This window comes from Ovis canadensis, chromosome 3 (assembly GCF_042477335.2).
Source record: "Ovis canadensis isolate MfBH-ARS-UI-01 breed Bighorn chromosome 3, ARS-UI_OviCan_v2, whole genome shotgun sequence".
Taxonomy (NCBI): Eukaryota; Metazoa; Chordata; class Mammalia; order Artiodactyla; family Bovidae; genus Ovis; species Ovis canadensis.
In genome coordinates, this window is record NC_091247.1 from 9,182,223 (window position 1) to 9,202,052 (window position 19,830).

Genomic DNA, 19,830 nt, shown 5'->3' on the forward strand with positions numbered 1-19,830 from the left:
TTAGTACAAGGAAGGCTCCCTGTTCCACCCACACTGGGTCCAAATAAACAAAAAAGTTGTTGGCAGAAACAGCGGGCCATCTGATAATAAAAAATATCTATAAATTTGCATTGAGATCACTCCGAATGAGCCCTAGGATGGCTCAGGGAACAAAAAGCAATCGGCTGCAAAGACGCATTCCCGCCTCTCCTCCTAGAGCTGCTGTGTCTGCCAATTTTAGAATCTTGTGTCAAGGAAATGCAAATTAAAGAGGAAGACACCATTTGTGGTCCAACAGCACCATCACAACTAATCGGGCTACGAGTTGCTCTGTTCTTTTTTCAAAGTAATCTGATAGTAACCCATTAAAAACATTAACATTTAATTTCATTTTTAATGTCAAACTTAGAAAAAATCTACAAGAATAATATGATAAACTCTACAACCTTTCACCTAGTTTCACTACTGATATTTATTAACATTTGGCCTCATTTACTTTATTTTTATGTACATAATTATATGAGTATGTAATTTTTTTTTCTGAACCATTTGAGAGTAAAATGCAGATATTATGACTCTTCACCTTTTAATCCAAGAAAAAGATGACCCTCTCACATAATGATAAGATTATTACACTCAAGAAATTTATTGTTGTTACATCAGTATTATCTAATATACAGTCCACATTCAGAATTTTCAAATTATCCCAATACTGTCTTTTATAGCAATTTTTTCTTTATCCAGGATCAAGTAATATGTTTAAATATTATCTCCTATAAGGTGAAATGAGCATACTATTGACTCAGCAATTCCAACACCTACAGAAAGAAAAGCACTGGTTTATAAGAAGACATATGGAGAAAGATCTACATTTAGACACAGAGATGAATATAGATGTTTACTGAACAATTATTTATAGTAGTAAAAATATGCCAGTAATCTAAAAGACCATCAAAAAAGGAACTTTTTTGGAAAAAATTATGGTACATCCAGACTCTGAGATACTATGCAGCCTTAAGAACAGAGGATTAAAATTATACATACGGATCCGGATAACTATCCACGATCTATTGATATAAAGACAAGTTCCAGCACTGCTTTTTGTTCAGCTTTCAGCCACTGGGGAGAAAGCCTGAGATCTAGCTACAGAGCACCCCCACTAGAACAATAACAACCTCCGAAAGGAGTTTAACCCTTTTTACTGTAAAATGACACATTAACAGAAAACCATGCTAAACAAATGCATGATTTGATGACCACCACCCACATTAAGAAACAGCCACTCCAATAGACAGATGCATGGGCCCAAACACGTGTTATATACACACAACAGAGTATTATTCGACTTAAAAGAGAAAGGAAATTCTGACACGTGCAACGACACAGATGAACCTCAAAGACATCATGCTAAGTGAAAGAAGCCACAGAAAGACACTGTATGCTTCCACGTGTGTGAGAGCCCTGCAGCAGTCACATTCACAGACACAGAAAGGAAGTGGTGGAGGTTGTGGGGATGAAGAGTTGTTTAAGGGGTACAGAGTTTGGGGCCGTCATGATGAAAACAGCTCTGAAGATGGGCTGCATAGTAATGTGGATGTTCTTAACACAGATGAACTGCACACTTACGGTGGTGAAGATGGTCAAGTTTGTGTTACATAGAGTTCTCCATGATTAAGAAAGAAAAGAGGAGTCGCCCCAGAGTTCCTCCATGTGCCCTGTCCCAATCACAAGCCCCTCCCTCCCGTGAAAAGTAACCACTATCTTGACTTTCCTCAAGTTCCTCTATAATTTCATCACCCAAGTAGTCTACCAAGACTATGTCTTGGTATTGACCATTCTAGGTTGCCTCAAAGTATATTCTTTCAATACGTAGGCTTGAATCTTTTATTTTGTGACCATCTTCTTAAATTATAGTTTAACTATCTGTTCAGTTTCCTGGTATTCTCCTCTTTCGGGGATTTATATTATCTGTATGTTGGGTCTTCTTTGCCTATCATTAATATTTATCGCTATTTTTCAAGGTCTTCTTATCTCTTCATTTATTTTGATATTAAACTTTTTCCTCCCTTAAGGCATTTTCTGTTATGTTTATCTATTCTTGTGCTCAACTTTCATTTCCAAAATAAGTTTTATTTCCAGTGTTTTCCTAACTCTGCCACCTCATTTCTGAGATGTATATATGTCAGATTTATGTTGTTCATGAACTCACAGTGTGACCTTAACTTCTTCTCTAATTTTGAAATAGAAAGTTACAGTTTTCATCTGTTTTGTGGTATGTCTCTCTGGCAAGGTTTCATCATCTACAGGATTCTCTCCTTACTCTTTTTTTTCTTGTAACAACTGAAAAACTTGACATCAGTAATTTTCGGTAGCTTTCCAAACTTCATATAGCTTTCCTTTTACTTTCATGTCGTCTTCAACAACAGGCAGCTGCTTTTTGAGATTCCACACACACACAAACACAAATTTATTTAAACCTCCCTTTTCCTTAACTGTAACTTTCCCCATCCTGATCACCTTCGGTCTACTCCCAAGCTGAATTCCTCTTTGGTACAGACACTTGTTCTGGAAGTAAGCCCTGGTTGATTGGTTTCAAGAGCTCTTAAGGGTTAGTTCACAGATCTCTTCTACCCATCCATTATCTGAGTGGTCAAAACTCCTTTCAATTTCAGTTGCTATTCTCACATTGACCTGCTAAACTTTCCAGTGAATTCCCATTGGAAATTTTGGGGTTCTATCCCCTAGTCTGTCAAACGCCCCAGCACGTACTTCTGCTTTCTTTTAGACTGAAGCTGATGCTCTGCAGGGCTTGTTGACACCAGCGGCATATCCCCAAGCTACTGGTATTTGAGATTTGATAGGGATAACTTAACACCCAGTTTTATTGTAAATACTGCTCACGGGTTTCAGGGTTTGCTATCTAGCTGTTACGGATATTTTTATGTGGTGATTCAGGGAGAATAAACAACTACGTTGCTGCCACTGCCATCTTCCCAGAATCACTCAAGTGATTTCTTTTACTGGACTCTTGGGTCTGGTTTTTTTCTTTCTTTCATATTATTAGACAGGAAACTAAAATACCAGGTGGTCTGGTTCAGTTCCAACACCTGGCAACTCCCATGCTTCCCCAAAGACCAAAGACTCCAGGGGACCTGGCTTCACATCTAAGCTGAGGACGTACTGGCTCTGGCAGGAGCAGCCAGTTTTTAACACTGAGCTCTCAGAGCACTCGCTGCCCTTCCCTTCAGTCCTCCCAGCTTGGGGCAGGCGCAGCAACACTCTAGGGCTGAGACTAGAAAACCGGGCCGCGGTCTTGCCGAGGGGTCCTGCTGGACAATGCTGTTCTAGGCATGGCCTGTGCCCAGTCGCTCAGCTGTGTTCAACTCTTTGCAGCCCCACGGCCCCATGCATCCACCAGGCTCCTCTTGTCTGTGGAATTTTCCAGGCAAGAATACTGGAGTGGTTGCCACTTCCTCCTCCAGGAGATCCTTTCAACCCAGGGATCGAACCTGAGTCTCCTGAGTCTCTTGCATTCACAGGCAGATTCTTTACCACTAGCACCACCTGTGAAGCCCCAGGTACAGCCTAATTCTCTGCTATTCCATGTGGCAAAGAACTGCAAAGGGATTTTTTGCTGTTGTTTGGCTATGCTGCACAACTTGCCTAATGTCAGTTCCCCAACTGGGAAAATGATCCTGGGCCGCAGCAGTGACAGCCCAGAAGCCTAACCACTAGGCCCCAGGCAACTCCCAAGCAAAGGGATTTTTAAACCTCATGGTTACTTCATCCTTTTCACGAAGCAAGGGAAAAAAAAGTCAAAACTGTAACAAGCAAATTAAAGTAACGAGATTACAGAAGCTATGCCATCAGCCAGCAAGCTCCATGACGTCTTCTAGAGGAGACGGAGGCACCACAGCTTGAGGCCTGAGAGGACAGACTAGCACTGCGCTGCCCAATACAGTGGTCACTGGCCACACGTGGCTCCTGAGCATCTGAAGTGTCGCCAGCACTCCAACCTCAGAAGACACATTGAGCTTGGAGGATTTTATGTGAAAAAATTATGTAAAGTACCTCAATAATTTCATGTTGCTTACAGACTGAAGTGACATTTTTAGACATACATAACATAAGTTAAAGGAGTTGCCTGGTGCCTAGTGGTTAGGCTTCTGGGCCATCACTGCTGTGGCCCAGGTTCAGTCTCCAAGTTGGGGAACTGACATTAGGAAAACAACAGAATGGGAAAGACTAGAGATCTCTTCAAGAAAATCAGAGATACCAAGGGAACATTTCATGCAAAGATGGGCTCGATAAAGGACAGAAATGGTCTGGACCTAACAGAAGCAGAAGATATTAAGAAGAGGTGGCAAGAATACATGGAAGAACTGTACAAAAAAGATCTTCACGACCCAGATAATCATGATGATGTGATCACTCATCTAGAGCCAGACATCTTGGAATGTGACGTCAAGTGGGCCTTAGAAAGTATCACTACGAACAAAGCTAGTGGAGGTGATGGAATTCCAGTCAAGTGTTTCAAATCCTGAAAGATGATGCTGTGAAAGTCCTGCACTCAATATGCCAGCAAATTTGGAAAACTCAGCAGTGGCCGCAGGACTGGAAAAGGTCAATTTTCATTCCAATTCCAAAGAAAGGCAATGCCAAAGAATGCTCAAACTACCGCACAATTGCACTCATCTCACATGCTAGTAAAGTAATGCTCAAAATTCTCCAAGCCAGGCTTCAGCAATACGTGAACTGTGAACTCCCTGATGTTCAAGCTGGTTTTAGAAAAGGCAGAGGAGCCAGAGATCAAATTGCCAACATCTGCTGGATCATGGAAAAAGCAAGAGAGTTCCAGAAAAATATCTATTTCTGCTTTATTGACTATGCCAAAGCCTTTGACTGTGTGGATCACAATAAACTGTGGAAAATTCTTCAAGAGATGGGAATACCAGACCATCTGACCTGCCTCTTGAGAAATCTGTATGCAGATCAGGAAGCAACAGTTAGAACTGGACATGGAACAACAGACTAGTTCCAAATAGGAAAAGGAGTCCGTCAAGGCTGTATATTGTCACCCTGCTTATTTAACTTCTATGCAGAGTACATCATGAGAAATGCTGGACTGGATGAAACACAAGCTGGAATCAAGATTGCCGGGAGAAATATCAATAACCTCAGATATGCAGATGACACCAGCCTTATGGCAGAAAGTGAAGAGGAGCTAAAAAGCCTCTTGATGAAAGTGAAAAAGGAGAGTGAAAAAGTTGGCTTAAAGCTCAACATTCAGAAAACGAAGATCATGGCATCTGGTCCCATCACTTCATGGGAAATAGATGGGGAAACAGTAGAAACAGTGTCAGACTTTATTTTTTGGGGCTCCAAAATCACTGCAGATGGTGATTACAGCCATGAAATTAAAAGATGCTTACTCCTTGGAAGAAAAGTTATGACCAACCTAGATAGTATATTCAAAAGCAGAGACATTACTTTGCCGACTAAGGTCTGCCTAGTCAAGGCTATGGTTTTTCTTGTGGTCATGTATGGATGTGAGAGTTGGACTATGAAGAAGGCTGAGCGCCGAAGAATTGATGCTTTTGAACTGTGGTGTTGGAGAAGACTCTTGAGGGTCCCTTGGACTGCAAGGAGATCCAACCAGTCCATTCTGAAGGAGATCAACCCTGGGATTTCTTTGGAAGGAATGTTGCTGAAGGTGAAGCTCCAGTACTTTGGCCACCTGATGGGAAGAGTTTGACTCACTGGAAAAGACTCTGATGCTGGGAGGGATTTGGGGCAGGAGGAGAAGGGGACGACCGAGGATGAGATGGCTGGATGGCATCACGGACTTGATGGACGTGAGTCTGATTGAACTCCAGGAGATGGTGATGGACAGGGAGGCCTGGCGTGCTGCAATTCATGGGGTCGCAAATAGTCGGACACGACTGAGCAACTGAACTGAACTGAACTGAAGTTAAATAAGAAATATTTTTTAAACAATTTCACTTTTTTAATGTGGCTATTAAAATTTTTTTAATTGCATATGTGACTCAGACTATATTTCTGCTGCTCTAAGAAATCAAAGGCCTTCCTAGGTGATGCCAGTGGTAAAGAATCTGCCTGCCAATGCAGGAGATGCAAGAGTCTCGGGTTCAATCCCTGGGTCAGGAAGATCCCCAGGAGGCGGAAATGGTAACCCACTCTAGTATTCTTGTCTGGAAAATTCCATGGACAGAGGAGCCTGGCCGGCTACAGTCCATGGGGCTACAAAGAGTCTAACACAACTGAGCTACTGAGCGCACACCCAGGATGCCAGAAGTCCTGATTTTAAAGCCCAGACGGACAGTGCCACTTACTGTTCATGTGAAGGGGTGACTTTCCTCTCTGCATATTCACCTGCTCACCAATATTCAGGGAATAATAAATAGACCTAATTTGCAAGCCTTTTGCGAAAAGTAAGTTAGATTAATGCATGTAAACATTTAGTACAAGACCTAGACAAAGGAAGTGTTCCAAAGTGGAAGCTGCCCTTGTTATCATCACCTAGCATCAGGTGAAAAACCAGAAGATGAAGGTTTCAGACCTGGCTCTGCCCACATCTGGTTCTTTGATACAGGTTTAAAAAATAAAATCTCTTAGATCCTCTATTTCTTTCTTAGAAAGTCAGGAGCTAATAATCTGCCTTACTGAGTTGTTCTAAGGACTGAATTCATCTCATCAACATGTATTTACTGAGCACCTACTATGAGCGAGGCACCGTTCTGGGCAATGGGGAGAGAGCAGTGAAGAAGTCAGATCAAGTTCCTGTCCTTCGGGAGGTGGCATTCTAGCGGAGAAGGGCCAGTGAAACACTGTTACGGAATGTAATGTCTGGAGAGATATGAAGGAAACAGAGCAGGGTCAGGGCAGGGCTGTAGAGATGCTACCTTAGTGGGTAAATGCCTCTTCCAGGGCTGACATCTTAAGAGAGATGGTGAGACATGTGGGAAAGCGCCATTAGGACAGAAGGAAGAAGCAGCACCGGGCCCCGGGGCAGGGGGATGTCGGGTGAGCCTGGGGAAGAAAGAGGCAGCCGGTGTGCAGCTGGATAGCAAGGAGGGGCACGAGAGGAGGTTCGGCCAGACCCTGGGCACTGGGGGCCTTGAGAGGAAGGCGAGGTCTCCTAGTACAAGGGGACCTCTAGAGAGTTTCACACAGGTTTTAAAAGGATCCCTCAGACACACTGAGAGAGGTGACCCATGTGTGGGGCTCAGCGTGGGGCTTACCTTGTTGCACCAAGGTAAACATAGGAGCAAGTGATGGCAGAGCAAAGAGATGGGGCACACTTGGCTCCACAGGCCCCCGGACGGCACAACACCTGTTAGGACAAGGGGCCCTGGGATAAGCGGGCATGGTCAGAAACACTGGGGTTCCCCAGAGAACTGCACCCCGAGTCAGCACTGTGCAATCGGGTCACCCCAGAGCCAGTGTCCTCCGTCGACCCTCACAGTGCAAAAGGCAGACAGCAGGTCACAGCTCAACGAGGAGCCTGGTCTGCTCCTCCAACACGAAGCCCCACGGCCACACCCGCAGCAACACAATGGCTAGTGGGAAAGCGATTCTGAAACGTGTGTAATTACAAAATCCATTCAAATGATATTGTCTATCATTGTAGAGAACAGTCATTGTGAAAATATAGAAAGTACAAATAAAAAGAAATTAAATTCCAATCTTCTAGACTCTTACAACCAGAAACCACAGTCAGTAATATGCTTGGCTATATAGATATTCAGATACTTGTAACTATGTAAACATCAAATATTTTCTTATGCAAATATAAATATTTATGTGTGGTGCATGCTTTTTTAAAAACAGTACTATTCTCTAAATTGTGCAGTAACCTGCTCCTTTCACTCTTGTTGTTCAGTCATTCAGTCATGTCCGACTCTTCGCGACCCCATGGACTGCAGCACGTCAGGCTTCCTTGTCCTTCACTATCTCCCAGAATTTGCTCAAACTCATGTCCATTGAGGTGGTGATGCCATCCAACCATCTCATCCCCTGTCATCCCCTTCTCCTCCTGCCTTCAATCTTGCCCAGCAACAGGATCTTTTCCAATGAGTCAGCTCTTCGCATCAGGTGGCCAAAGCATGGGAGCTTCAGCTTCAGCATCAGTCCTTCCCACGAATATTCAGGGTTGATTTCCTTTAGGAAAGATTTGACTGGCTAGCCAGGGTTTGACTGGCTCCTTTCACTTACTATTCATATGTATTGTATAAGCCTTCCAAGGTGGGTTAAATTTTGACAGTGTTTTTACTCTTTCAAAGCCATTTATTATTTTGCTTTTATATAATTGTATAAAATATGTATCATACATTTCTTCCTTATTTCTTTTTCTAATTTTGATCTTCACACCAAGGCAACAAGTATTCAAATTAATTCTCTATACAGATAGATATAGATAGATAGGTATAGATAGATAGGTGTATATAGATAGGTATATATATAGGTTTTTCTACAGACAGAAAAACAAAGGTTTTTCTGCTCAAACAATTTTTCCAAATCGGGTATTAAAATATATCTTCTGAAAATATTTATAGGTTTTTTTCATTTTCAAAAATTTTTACTGAAATAGTTTACAATGCTGTGCTAGTTTCAGATGTCCAATGAAGTGACTCAGTTACACACACACACACACACACACACACATTCATTTTTTACATGCTCTTCCATTACAGGTTAATCTGAGATACTGAGCATAGTTCTCTGTGTGTCCTTTCGGATTGCCTATTTTATATCTAGCATATGCTCAGCTGTGTCCGACTCTTTGCGACCCCGTGGACTGCAGCCAGCCAGGCTCCTCTGTCTATGGAATTTTCCTTAATTTCTCCCTCCTCCCAGATAGCATCCTTTTTTAATGCTCCATGGGGTTCATAAAGTATTCATAAAGAATACTTTATTCAGCAATCCCCTATTGGTGAATATATGGGTTGTTTCCAATTTGAGCAAACAACTGTGAGCGGCAATCACCACCCCCACCCGCCACCCCCCAAGCTTCCTGTGGTGGTGCCCAGCCCCCCACATCTGTTCTGACACTTACAGCAAACTCCTCGGGAGTCACTTTCAGGACATCGAAGACAACGGCGTCGTAGCTCTTGCTGGCATAGTCGCAGCTCTGGCCCTCCAGAGAGTCTGAGCTGCTGCTGCCCTGCGGAGGACAGGGGAAGACGGGGCCACCTGAGCAGTCTGGCTGACCCCATCACTGACGCCCAAACCTCAGAAGTGAGACTGGCAGGACCGTACAGTGATAAGAGCTTCTGTTGTTTAGCGCTTTACTCTGTTTCAGGCACTTCATGGGCATAATCTAACTTAATTCTCATAACAACTCTCTGATGATGCACTATTATTAGTCCCCTTCTACAGATAAGGAAGTAGAGGGCATGCCACTTGCCCAACATATCTCAGCCAGGAAACGGAAGGGCCAGAATGCAAGCCCAGTTGTGTGTCTCCCTCAGTCTCTATACCCCAGCTGCTTCTGGCTGCCTGTGGGGTGACGGCTGAAAAGATACAGCCCACCCTTCACACCTTAGGAGGCCTGAGGAATCATCTGTTTTGTTACGTGTTTTTAAACATCACCTGGTTTCACCTTTTTTTTTTTTCTACTTGAAGTTCATTGCAGGAAATTATACAAAATGTCAAATTGGCTCTCAAGGCTTGTTTCACATAGGGGCCACTTGGAATTCAAAGCCTGTTAGCTGATGAGGTGAGAGGTAACTGGCTGGCTTTGGAGATGGCGTGAAAGTTATATTTAGTAGAGCCCCTTGTTAAGAAGAACACTGTGAGGCCAGCATGTAAAGGAATGGTCTTCCGTTAAAGAGCAAGTTAAACTCCCCAGATGTGGCCAGTTTCATGAAACCCAACACTGCGGGGATCCCAGAACGTTGAACGTACCTTCCGTTCAATCTTACTTAATTTCATCAAATTCTACTTTGGGGAACCAGTCGAGCTTACCACCCCAAAATTGTGCCCGGTTCATAAACGGTTTTATTCGTCTTAACCCGTGAAGAGGGATTTTGTGGTTTCCATTAACCTCAACATCTTGGACTGAGATTTAGAGAATATGCTTTTATTAATTCCCCTTTATTTCACTCTTTCCAAAATGGCTATATCTGGAAAAACTTTGCAACCTTACTGGAAACAGAGGGTTTTTAGGCCAGGGAGGGAAACCAATAGTCAACAACTGAAAATGTGAGGTTAAAAGGAGGAGCTGAAACTTAAACCTGTAGACTTCAATAGTCCTGTGTCATTTAAAGGCTTACAAACGAGTCTACTATACCAAAATCTCTGAGATGATCTTAAGATGCTCTGAGCTCTGAAATCAGACAGGCCTGTTTAGAATGCCAGCTCCAAGCAAGCTGCCGTCTGACCTCTTCAGTTCGCTGTGCCTCAGCGACCATCCATAACAGGGTACCTACTCCCCAGGGCTTTGGCACTTGTATAAAATGCAGCTGACAAAGCAGCTGGCAGGATCCCCTCCCTGGGTGACTGTGTTTCAAGGGACCTGGGAGTGGAGGGCGAGGGGATGGCTATTGCGATGGGACATTCTCCCCTGAAAAGAATGTGTCCTGAACTTCTGAAAAGTAATCAAGACTAATTCTGAATGCTTCTGGAACTGGCCGTCTATTCGATCACTCAGTCTCATGAACTCCGAGCTGGCCGCTACCGATAAATCTCTTTGCACGCTCACGATCCCCTCCCACGGAGCAGCCTGGAGCAGCTGGTGCAGCTGACTTTCTTCCAGGGAGTGTCGTGTCATCGTGGTTGGGACCAGCGGCTCCAGAGTCACAGGGGCCTGGCTGTCAATCCCCGCCAGCTGTGTGATCTGAAGTCAGTTCATTCACCACTCCTTGCCTCAGTTTCCTCACCTACTGACAGGGGGTGAAACAACAGCCCGTGCCTGCTGGGGTTATTGTGAGGATTAAACGAGATCGTGCCTGTGGAATGCACCAAAAAAGTGCCCGGTATATAGTAAGCACTAAATTGTGGGTGTGTATCTGCATAAATATGTCACTGTCACCAAAATGTATTGAGCACTTCAATAAGATATGTATTCATTCATAGGTTCATTTGACACATATTATTGAGCACTCACCACTTTCTGGATACACATGTACGTGCATATTCGTATAGATACATATATACGTACACATATATAGCATATATGTGCGTGGTTGCACTTATATGTGTATGGATTCATATGTATAAACAAAGACTAGAAAAGAAAGAAGTTTTACTCTAGACGGAATGTAAACTGTAAATGGAAATGGAAGTCTGATTCCTCCAGTTACCAAACAGAGTCCATTCCTGGAATTTCAGGTTTTATAACTTTCCTGTAACACCCCACTGCACCTGCCCCAAACACACACACTCACACAAGGGGCCTTATTAATCACAAGCTGCCCCAGGTTCATTCAGTGGTGCTGGTGCTGGTGGTGGTGGTGGTGATGCAATAACTTTATTGGCGCCATCTGGGAATTTTAACAGGGACCCATGAGTCTGCTTTCAGAACCACAGATCAAACTAAGGAATTTTTTTAAAGGGTGATAAGCAATGGATTAACCCCTGTGATTTCTAGCTGATTGCACAGGCTCATTTCAAAAGCCCAACTCGACTGGGAGGGCCTAATGAGCGCGGAACTTAGAGCTCCCCTCTTGCCCATCTGTCACAAGAGCCCGGCGTTACACATCTGACATGGCGGACTCCCTGAGCCTCAGATGACACCCAGCCCTCTGCCCGCCTCCGGTCCATTATGGAACTTGAAAACCAAACTCCCAAACCCCCATGGCAGGGGCCGGAGCCCAGGCCACTCTCGACCACCAGCCCTTACGGCCGTTTCCTCCCGAGCAAGGTAAACAGGAGCGCAGGGCCAGCTGGAAACCCTTCTGTCTGACTTCATCCCGGAATGTGCAACTTACTTATAATCAGCCGCAGCTTGGCTGGGGAAGGTCTGATCCCTTCTTGCCATCAAAATGGAATGTGGCACTTGCTACGACTGGACGGGGCAGGTATTTGCTTTTCTTTGAAGAGAACGACTTCAGAAAACACCCTGCTCCTCAAGGCTGACTGCCTCCCAAATCTCACGTCTGGCGTGGCCGGGGCCTCGGGAAGGCTAAGAATGGTGGCATTCACGGAGCCCTGCAGCCCCCGGGCCTCGACTCAGGGGGCCTGGGTCAGATGCAAGGGCCCCTCCCCACAGCTCGCTCCCCGCCGACCCCGTCCTCCCAGCGCTGTACCTGTGGAGTGGCGGAGGTGACCAACACGCTAGCCATCAGACCATTCCTCTTGTACATAGTCTCCGGGCCACAGGGAGCTTCAGGGCAGCCTCTGTCGGTGACATGACCTGTCTGGAGAAGTCCTGCAAGGCAAAGGCGCTCATAAAAACCAGCCTTCAAACCCAACCTAATCCCACCCTGGGAGAGAGCTGTGCTGGACTCGAGCAGGTGACCCCAGAGGATACCCTCAAAGAAAGATTACAAGCTGTGGCCTTTGGGCTAAATACGGCCCACAAATGTGGTCTGTTAGGCTTGTGCAGGTTTTAGGAATTTTTTTCAAATTAATCACCAATATTTAAAACTGAAAGGTTTCACATAGAATTCTGGGTTTCTGACTTTCCTGGTGGCACTGGGTCCACTTTCTTGCATGATGGCCATCAGCTGGACTGAGCAGTGCTGCTCCTCGTACTGAAGGGCTTCCTAGGGGCGTTCCAGACTCCACTTGGCCTGGGCGGCCACTTGGGAGCCTGCCTGGCCCTCCTAGGTGCCAGGGTTTGTGACCTCTGTTTCAGCCTACCGTCTTCTAAAGGACCAACCCGCCTTACACACCTCAAGGAATTCAACTGATGAAATAACGAACTGATCAAGGGATAAAATCTTAATACACTGGAGACTTTATTTTCATACTTTTTATTAAACGTTGGACTATATCATGAAAATGTTTTCAACAAATCATTTTAAGTATACAGATCAGTGTTTCTTACAGGTGAAATGCTAAAATAAGCTGCCTATAATAGCTAGGGAATATATTTTTAAGGTTTTTGGAATATTAAAAATTAACAACACAAAAAATGTTTAATTTATGAAACAAATATGTTCACATAAATTTGGGAGGGCTCTAGAAAGTATCGCTATTTGAGAAAAGATCTGGTTCACTTACATTACATACACTGTTTTATCCTTTCTTAGCATTAGGTGCCTCGTACTTTAAATCTGTGACAAACCGTGACAAATTTTTAAAGGGGAAGCATTACTGTAAAATGGAAGAATTATGTAGTCCTAAAGGCTGTATCGCTGTACATTTAATTGATAATGTTCTACTTATTTAGACTTTTGAAGAAACAGCCTCTCTTCAATTAAACATTTTTATAATGGAATGGTGTAAACTGAAGTGATAAAGACTGTTATTAAAATAAAATGCTTATACAACAAGACAGGAGACGAAGACAAACTGAATCCACCAGGCTCCCTATGTAGCAGAGTGTTTCATCAATAACAACACAAATACTGGCTACGACTTGCAGAAGCCTCACCACGGGCCACACGCTTTACCTCCAGTGCCTCCTCTAACCCTCACGACATCCTCGGGTGGGTCTTGCTGCTACCTCCACGTTCCATGTGGGGAATCTGAAACCCAGAGAGGTTAAGTAACCTGTGCCCTGCCGTCCCACCAAACCATCGTCATTCAGGACCCGGCTCAAATGTCCAGCATCATTTCCCCTGGTTATCACACCTGAGCCACTCAAACCAGAACCACTGTTCATCTGCCAATAAGCGCATGCCCCGAGTAGGGCAGTTATCACACCACCAAACATCAGAGCACTGTAGCCACCACCAGCTTTTTTAGCAGGTGAGAGCCCAGGACATAATGGAGGCCAGAAAGGAGAAGGCAAAGGGGCCGCCTGGAAGCCAACTGCAATTGTCAGGCAGGCGACAAGGGGCCTCTGCGCTGAGGTGGCAGCAGTGATGTCCAAGACAAGCACACAGGCTGAGAGGCAGTAAGGACAGAAACACAACAGACACTGATGGGGGGAGGAGCGAACCGGCTGAGGATGCACGACTTCTGGCTTGAGGTACCAGGGGATGCTGTGCGCCTCATCGAGAAAAGGAACAGAGGCGGTGTGGCAGGTTTGTGGGGAAAGATGGTGAATCTGATTTAGGACATGCTGAATCTGTGCTGCCCATGAGAAAACCCATTCTGGGGAGCACGGTCAAACCCAGAAGTCTCTGGGAAAGATGGGCTGGGGGAAGATCAGAAAGAAGAAAGTACCAGCCCAATCTGGACTGCCTGTTATCCTCCCAGAGCCCTCAGCCCATCACAGAGCCCTGTGCCACCAGGAAACAAGTCAACAATCAAAAAAGGAGGTCAGTGCAACCTGGGCTCTGTCCCGATACGTCCCCAAACCACTCCATCTTCTTCAACCATCTCCTCAACCACAGTCAATGGGCCTCCTCCCTGCCCTCCTTTATCCCAAAACACTCAAAAGAACTAAGCTGAGCTATAAATGACACCTGAGGCTCAACTGGGGCAAGTTGAGTACGGACAATGGATGACACTGAACTGCTACTCACTTTGTTTGGAGCGATAACAATATGGAGGGTAAGGAGCAGAAGGGCTTTATCCTTAAGTGATGCACCTCACAATTTAGAGGCGAAGTGAATTTGCAATATACTTTCAAATGTATCTGTAAAATACATGTTAATGTTAACAACTGCCATTCACCAACAGTTCTTTGTATCAGTCTCTCAATTTTCCTGAACGCTTGATAATTTTCATACTAAAAAAGAAAAAAGAAAGAAAAGATTGATCAGGTAAGTTGTTCCTCAAAGTTCAGTTCGGTTCAGTTACTCAGTTGTGTCAACTCTGCGACCCCATGGACTGCAGCATGCCAGGGTTCTCTGTCCATCACCAACTCCTGAAGTTTACTCAAACTCATGTCCATTGAGTCAGTGATGCCATCAAACCATCTCATCCTCTGCTGTCCCCTTCTCCTCTAGCCTTCAATCTTTCCCAGCATCAGGGTCTTTTTAAATGAGTCAGTTCTTCGCATCAGGTAGCCAAAGTATTGGAGTTTCAGCTTCAGCATCAGTCCTTCCAATGAACACTCAGGACTGATCTCCTTTAGGATGGACTGGTTTGATCTTCTGGCTGTCTAAGGAACTCTCAAGAGTCTTCTCCAACACCACAGTTTAAAAGCATCAATTCTTCAGTGCTCAGCTTTCTTTATAATCCAACTCTCACATCCATACATGACTACTGGAAAAACCATAGCTTTGACTAGACGGACCTTTGTTGGCCTCAAAGTTAGGGTTAGGGCAATTTCATGCCAAGCCACTGACACCCAACCCTGAAAACACACAGGGGCTCATCCTCACCAGGGAAGATGGGCACCATCCATTTACCCGTCCATCCATTCATTCACTGAGCTCCTACTCTGTGTTCACCTTGTTCTAGCCAGGAGTTCCTACCATTTTTTGTACCTTGGACCCCTTTGGCCATCTGGTGAAGCCTATGGGCCCCTTCTCACAGAGACATTTTTAAATGAATAAAGTAAAATTACACAGGAAACCAATTATACACATGACTATGCATGAAGCAAATTATATTAAAATTCAGTTATTATTTTCAAAGCAATTTATAATGTAGGAATATATGTATTTCTTCAGGTAAGGTTTTATATATATATATATATATCATTGTATTAAATAGCAAGATCTATTGTGGGTCTAATAACAACCATAATTTCAAAGTAGTGACGAGCATAAATATTCTGAGGTGAAAGTGAAGTGAAAGTCGCTCAGTCATGTCCGATTCTTTGTGAACCCATGGACTATATGTCCACGGAATTCTCCAGGCCAGAATACTGGAGTGGGTAGCCTTTCCCTTCTCCAGGGGATCTTCCCAACCCAGGGATCAAACCAGGGTTTCCTGCATTGCAGGCGGATTCTTTACCAACTGAGCTATCAGGGAAGCCCAGTTTCCTGAGCTTCTGAGGTGCGTGCCCACAATTACTACGTGGTATGGAAGTAGCTCCCTGGTGGCTCAGAGGTTAAAGCATCTGCCTCCAATGTGGGAGACCCGGGTTTGATCCCTGGGTTGGGAAGATCCCCTGGAGAAGGAAATGGTAACCCACTCTAGTATTCTTGCCTGGAGAATCCCATGGATGGAGAAGCCTGGTAGGCTACAGTTCATGGGGTCGCAAAGAGTCGGACATGACTGGGCGACTTCACTTCACTTCATGGAAGTAGCTATGATTTTATTGGTGACAAAGTCCCAGGTACTATAAATATTACTGTGATTTATTATCTATGTTAATAACTGAGGGAGATGCTAACCTTCAGTTAAAAGTCAGGGAAAATAAAAATGTCATTTTTTCCCATCCAAATTCAAGGAAAGCTGGTCAAGAACCCTGTTCCAGATGCAGGGAACACAAAGTGAACAGGTCCTGCTCCCTGAGAACTCAAATCCCAGTGCAGGAGTCAAGAGATCACATGTGGACCTAGAAGGTAACTGAGATCTTGAGAGTCTTCAAGGAATAAAATAGGGTGGAAGATGGTATTTGCCAGGGTGGTCAAGGAAGGACTCTGAAGATGCAACATTTGAGCTGGAGTCCTAGGAAAGAATCAGCCATGAAAACCAGTCGGAGTGTTCTTCACAGAGGCCACAGCGAGTGCAAAGCCCGTGAGACGCACAGGAGCTCAGCAGGTTTGTGATGCAGAAAGAGCCGCAGCTGGGGGTCAGTCAGTGGAGGCAGTGGAGAGGCTGGGCCCTGCAGGCCATGGCGGGAGGTTTGGGTTTTACCTGGAGGCCTGGGAATGGTCTCTGACCAGGCGACTGACAAGATCCGATCTCACTGTTTTGGAAGATCATAGTGGCTACTGTGCAGAAAACTGGCTGGGGAAAAAAAAAAAAATAACTGGCTGGGAAGCCAGAGATATGGGCAGTGAAACCCAGTTGGGGGTAAGAGATGGGACTGCTCGGACTGCTGGCCCCAGGGAAAACAGCTGGATCCGGGAGGGGTTCTGGACATGAGACGGATAAGACCTGCTGATGGGTTGCACGTGAGCGGAGAGGAAAAGAGGAGTCAAGGATGAGTGACTTCTACCTCTGGAGCCCTTATGAACAGACAGACGGTGGCCCAAGAACCACCTGGTGCTCAGAAGTCTATCCATTTGTTGGCTCAACACCCCCACCACTGAGACCTGGAGGACCAGTTCTGGGGGTCAGAGTTGGAGATGGCGCACACCTGCCCTCCAGGGTCCTGCAGGGTAGTGGGGGGAGAAAACCAGCAGGGAGCTACTCTCAGCACAGCTGGTGTCACAGACCACAGGCTCACCTTGGGGGTTTAAGATACCACTGAGAAGAGCAATTGCGCTGGTCTTAAATGGATGAGCAGGCGTGTTTTCAGACAAGGGTGGGCCGTGGGCACTCTGTGCATGTGCAGAAGCCCAGAGGTGTGAAACAACACCAAGACGCCAGAGTGCCAGGAGCACAGGGGGCAGGTTCCCCTCCCTCACCTGACCCCAGCCCCTGCCCATCCTAGACTAACCCGGGGATAATAAGCCAGGCAGGGGTCCCCACGGAGTCAGCTTTAACAGATGGACCCAAGATTACAGCCACAGGAAGAGCATCTTGCCTCCTGGTCACTCCCTCAATCCTTCCATAAACTTGGTGATCCTTTCCCTAAGCCCTGTGCAGGGGAGTCAGACCAGCCCCCAAGGAGCTCACTGCAGTCTGACTGCTGTCATCCTGACAATCTATTAGAGATTTACTTTGTTTCAGGCGTTGGCTAAGGGTTTATATGCATTAAAAAAAAATCTTATAAATGAGAAAACAGAGTTTCAGAGAAACTACGCTGTGACCTGGGGATACGTTCTCACACAGCTGCCTGCCTGCGCCCCCTGCTGGACACGGAGGCAGTCTGGCATCAAGGGAAGGGCCGCTGCTGCTGCTACTAAGTCGCTTCAGTGGTATCCGACTCTGTGCGACCCCATAGACGGCAGCCCACCAGACTCCCCTGTCCCTGGGATTCTCCAGGCAAGCAAGAACACTGGAGTGGGTTGCCATTTCCTTCTCCAATGCATGAAAGTGAAAGTGAAGTCACTCAGTCGTGTCCGATTCCTAGCGACCCCGTGGACTGCAGCCCACCAGGCTCCTCCGTCCATGGGATTTTCTAGGCAAGAGTGCTGGAGTGGGGAGCCATCGCCTTCTCCAGGGGAAAGGCACCACCCTGCTAAGTCTGGCCAGGCTGACCTGTGCCAGACAAGCCCAATCTCCCCACCCTCCCCGTACCTCCCTCACCTCTTACACACACACACACTCACGCACACACGCACGCTCGCTCGCTCGCTCAATAAGCTCCCTGGAAACAAAGCGCTGAAGGCAGGGAAAGCGGTTCTCATGATGTAACCTCGCAGGAACGTGGCAGCTGAATCAGAACCACAGAACCGCCGCGTCTCTGGTTTCTGTGTGACAGACTCCGGTCTTGCGTGTGTGGGCTCTCAAAGAGGGGAGGGCAAGTCCCATATGGGAGGTTGGTTTCCTTCCAGGCTTCAACGTCTCAGGTTCAGAAAACCAAGGAAATAACAGGAGACAGTCTGCTGCAGACCACTGGGGAGAAGGCAGAAAAACCACTTTTTCCTGAGTGTGTGGAGGCTGTTTCAAAGAAAATACATACATCCGGGAACATTCGGTAACAAGAGAGTGCTGTCTTCCAACTGTTTCGGACAAGCTCAGAGACAGACCCTGAGCCCCGTGTCCAAGCCCGCTTCCTCACGTGGCCGCCCTGCCCTCCTCTGCAGGCTTGGCCACAGCTGCCCCATCCTCCGTGTCTGAACCGAAGGCGCAGGGGACGGAAGCAAAGAGGGTTGTGACCACAGCTGACGGTTCACGCCACGTCAGGAGAAACGAGTGCGTGTGCTCTCCGTCTCTGCCCTCTCCGGACGCCTGGGCACGTCCGTTCCATGTTACCGAAAGATCTCCCCTGGGGTAACCATCCCCCTAGAGCTGGACCACCTGCCAGGAGCCCAGGAGGGGTGCCCCGTGAGGGCTGGCAGCACTACGGCTCCCTTGCCCCGACCCTCTCCGAGCTGGCCCAGACTCCTCCTGGCCAGCAGCTTCGTCTGGTGGCTTTCAAAGCGAGGCCCTGGCCACGTGAGCATGTGAGGCTCGACAGGCCATCCCTCTGGGCCAGGTTCACCCGTGTCCCATCTACGCACCCCCACCACCCCTTTCCAGCTACCACCACGTGTTCAACATCCTACATCTCTCCTCCTCGCTGAGGGCAGAGAGTGGGCTGGGCCAGCCAGACGGCTGAGGAGGCACCGCTGTGTCCAAGGGCCACTGCGCTGAGCCCCCGGCGGGGAGAGAAAGCAGCCGTGCTGGACAAGAGGGCTGGGTTCCAGACTGAGAGTCCGCAGACAGATGGAAATGAGAGAAAACTTGTGAAACTGAGCGAACCTGGAGAAAAGGACCAGGCAGGGCGTCCCCCAGGGAAGGGCAGCACCTACATGTATGGAGCTGACGTGGGGCCACCCCTGCAAAGGAAGACGACAGCGCAGACCGAGGACCCCCACCCCTCACATGCTGCGTGCTGAGACCAGGGAGGCAGAAACCAACCAGGGTCATCTGTCCTCAGAAAGTCCAGCTGAGGAATGCCCACTCGCCTCAGGGAGAAGGGCTTCCGGAATTCTCTACATAAAAGTAATACATGTGCATGCTAAAATCACATAAACTGGATAAAAAGGGGTAAAATAAACAAGAAAAGTCCCCACAACCCCACCCCGAGTTCCTGTCCCCCAAAGTTAACATGTTCACACAGTA

At 46.4% G+C, this 19,830-nt stretch overlaps 1 protein-coding gene across 22 annotated transcripts in view; it reads right to left on the bottom strand.

Annotated features, from left to right (window-relative positions):
- RALGPS1 (Ral GEF with PH domain and SH3 binding motif 1) overlaps positions 1 to 19,830 on the bottom strand; it is a 302,499-nt gene that overhangs the window by 256,446 nt on the left and 26,223 nt on the right. For 21 of the 22 annotated variants that reach the window (XR_011255489.1, XM_069582375.1, XM_069582374.1 and 18 more), the window contains 2 exons: positions 12,249 to 12,370; positions 9,056 to 9,163 (listed from right to left, as the gene is read on the bottom strand). Coding sequence is in view for 21 of the 22 variants with exons in the window: in XM_069582375.1 (XP_069438476.1) it covers positions 9,056 to 9,163; positions 12,249 to 12,305 (165 nt within the window). In the remaining variant the exon portion in view is untranslated. Of the gene's footprint in view, positions 1 to 9,055; positions 9,164 to 12,248; positions 12,371 to 14,579; positions 14,786 to 19,830 lie in introns of those variants that run through there. The other variant, XM_069582359.1, reaches the window with a different exon arrangement.